At 42.4% G+C, this 2,505-nt stretch overlaps 1 protein-coding gene across 1 annotated transcript in view; it reads left to right on the forward strand.

Moving 5' to 3' along the window:
• Positions 1-1,678, forward strand: part of GATAD2A (GATA zinc finger domain containing 2A) — a gene marked incomplete at its 5' end in the record, with an annotated part of 4,773 nt that extends 3,095 nt beyond the window's left edge. The window contains one exon of the mRNA XM_033511747.1: positions 326-1,678. Within this exon, the coding sequence (XP_033367638.1) occupies positions 326-456 (131 nt within the window). The remainder of the gene's footprint in view (positions 1-325) is intronic.
• Between the last annotated feature and the right edge of the window lie 827 nt (positions 1,679-2,505).

Here is a 2,505-nt window from a genome sequence, read left to right on the forward strand (position 1 = left end):
ATTTGGATCCTGAATCCGCCAGATCCCGCTGGGGTTATCCATGTTTAAATCCCACTTTTCCATGAGTTTTAACTTATTTTTTCCATCATTCCCAGTTTATTCCATAACTCCAGAGACCTCAAATCCTCATTTTTGACCCCAAACCTTCCCATTCTCAGGATAAATTTGCAACCCAAATCCTCCAGCTCCCTCCTCTCTTATCCCGCTCTCCCCACCCCTTTCACCCTCATTCCCCCCCTCATTCCCTATTTATCCCTCAATTCCCTGCTCCCAAAAATTCCCAAAAATTCCCAAAATTCCCATTTTTTTTTTGTTTTTCCCACAGGTGGGGCCCTGCCCTTCGTCAGCCCCGCCCTGGCCGTGCACAAATCGGCCTCGGCCGTGGAGCGGCAGCGCGAATATCTCCTGGATATGATCCCGCCCCGCTCCATCCCACAGTCGGCCACGTGGAAATAAAATTCCCGAGGGAGAACTTTTTACCAGGCTCTGCCATCCTTTGGGATTTGGGTTTTTTTTTTGTTTCTTTGGAATTTTATTTTTTTTTTTTTAACCACAATTCCGTGGAATCTGCTTTAATTCCCAGCTGGAAAAACGCCCCGAGGCTTTTTTTAGGATGCGACATCACCGATCCTCATCCGTCCCTGCCGGGAGAAAAGCGAATCCCGGCTCCGTTGGCTCCCAGATTTTTCATGGAAGCTGGCAGGGAAAAAGAGGAAGAATTCCTTTAATTTGTTATATTTTTTTTTGGCTTTTTCCCTTATTTAGTTTTGGAATTTTTTTGGCACCAGCACAACACAAGGACTCAGCGATTCCTCTTCCGCCGAACGTTTTTTTTGCCGGGAAAACGCCTCCGGAATTCCGGAATTTCGGGGGTGTGGAGAGAGGAATTCCAGCCTCATCCTGCATTTAGTGAGCCGAGTTTGTGGCTGCTCCTTTTTCCCTGCTCCTCTTCCAGCCGGGAAAGCGGGCGGCTCATCCCGATATTCCCAAAATCCCGACGATTCCGTGCAGAAGAAAAACTCAAATTCCCGATTCCGCTTGAGAATGGTTCGGTTTTGTTTCGTTTTCCTTTCAGGAAATCCCAAATCTCGGCTGGAAAGTGGGAATTGCGGGAGATTCCCGCTTTTTTTTTTGGATTCTGGTTGGAATAAACTTCGGAAGCGTTGGGAATTTCCAAACCTTGCAGTTACTGAGAGACAAAAATCCACCTCGGTTCTTTCTCATCCCGGGAATTTTGGGCTTTTCCCGAATTTCCCAAAGACTCCAAAGCGAATTTTGGGAATTTTATTTTTTTCCTTTGGGAGGGTTGGTTGGGATTTGGTTTTATTTTGGGGATTTTTTTTTGGGGGGGGGAGGGAATTTTCTGTTTCCTTTTCTGTTGTTGTTTCGAGGGATATTATTCCAGGATTTCCAGGAATTCCAGAAGGAAAAGTCGGGAGCGATTCCCAATTCCCACCAGGAATTCCGGCCCTTCCCAAGATTCCAGTTCTTCCAGGCATCCCCAGCACCCTCCTGTATCCATTTGGGATGAAGTTTTCCATCTTTTTTTTGGGAATTCCAGAGTTTTAACCCAAAATCCATCCAGGACCGCTTTGGTTTCATTTCCATTTCTCATCCTCTTTTTTTTTTTGTTATTTTTTCCTTGGATTTCTTCCCGAATTCCACACAAATCCAAAGGGCAGAATTCCAGGTTTTATTCCAAGTGCTAAGAATTCTTTGGGAAATGTTGGGAATTTTCTTGGGGAAATGATAAATAAATATAATTTAGAGCTCTATATATAAAAAATAGGGGAAAAAAAATTCAGGAAAAATCGGATTTATTTTCTTAGGAATTTTTTCGGGATCGTCCCCCTCGGATCCAAGGACAAAACCCCTCCCTATTCCCACTTTTCCCATCTTTTTGATATTTAGGGATTTAGTTTAGTTCAAAACCAAAAAAAAACCACAAAAATTCCTTTTCCAAACCGGGATTTATTGGATAAAAACCCCCTGGAATTCCCACCTGGAATTTGGGGCTTTTTTTCCATCAGGATTCCAAGATTTCCAAGGTGGGAATTTTGGAATTTGGAGTTTTCATTCCAACCTTGGATTGGGAGATGCCAACAGACGGAATTCCTGAAATTCCATTGGATTTTATGGAAAATTTCCCGTTCCTTTCCCACATTTGGAATTTTTTGGGAGGAGTTTTCCTCTCCTGGGGTTTTTTTTTTTCCAACATTCGGAAAAAATTCCTTAATTCCCCCAAAAATTCCAACAAAATTCCTCCAATTAAAATCCAAATTTTATTTTTTTTTCGGTGTTTGGATGATTCCCAAAAAAAAACCGGGAATGAAAGGGGAGGAGATGAATTTAATGGGATAAAAAAAACAACGTCAAAAACTTTTTGGATCCCAGAATTCCTTTGGAAATTGGAATTTCAGCTGGTTCTGGATCGTTGAATTGATCAGGAATGTTGGAATTGATGGATAATTCAGGATAAATCCCAAAAAATTTATTTGGAAGGGG

Source organism: Parus major, unplaced genomic scaffold (genome assembly GCF_001522545.3).
Source record: "Parus major isolate Abel unplaced genomic scaffold, Parus_major1.1 Scaffold562, whole genome shotgun sequence".
Lineage (NCBI taxonomy): Eukaryota > Metazoa > Chordata > Aves > Passeriformes > Paridae > Parus > Parus major.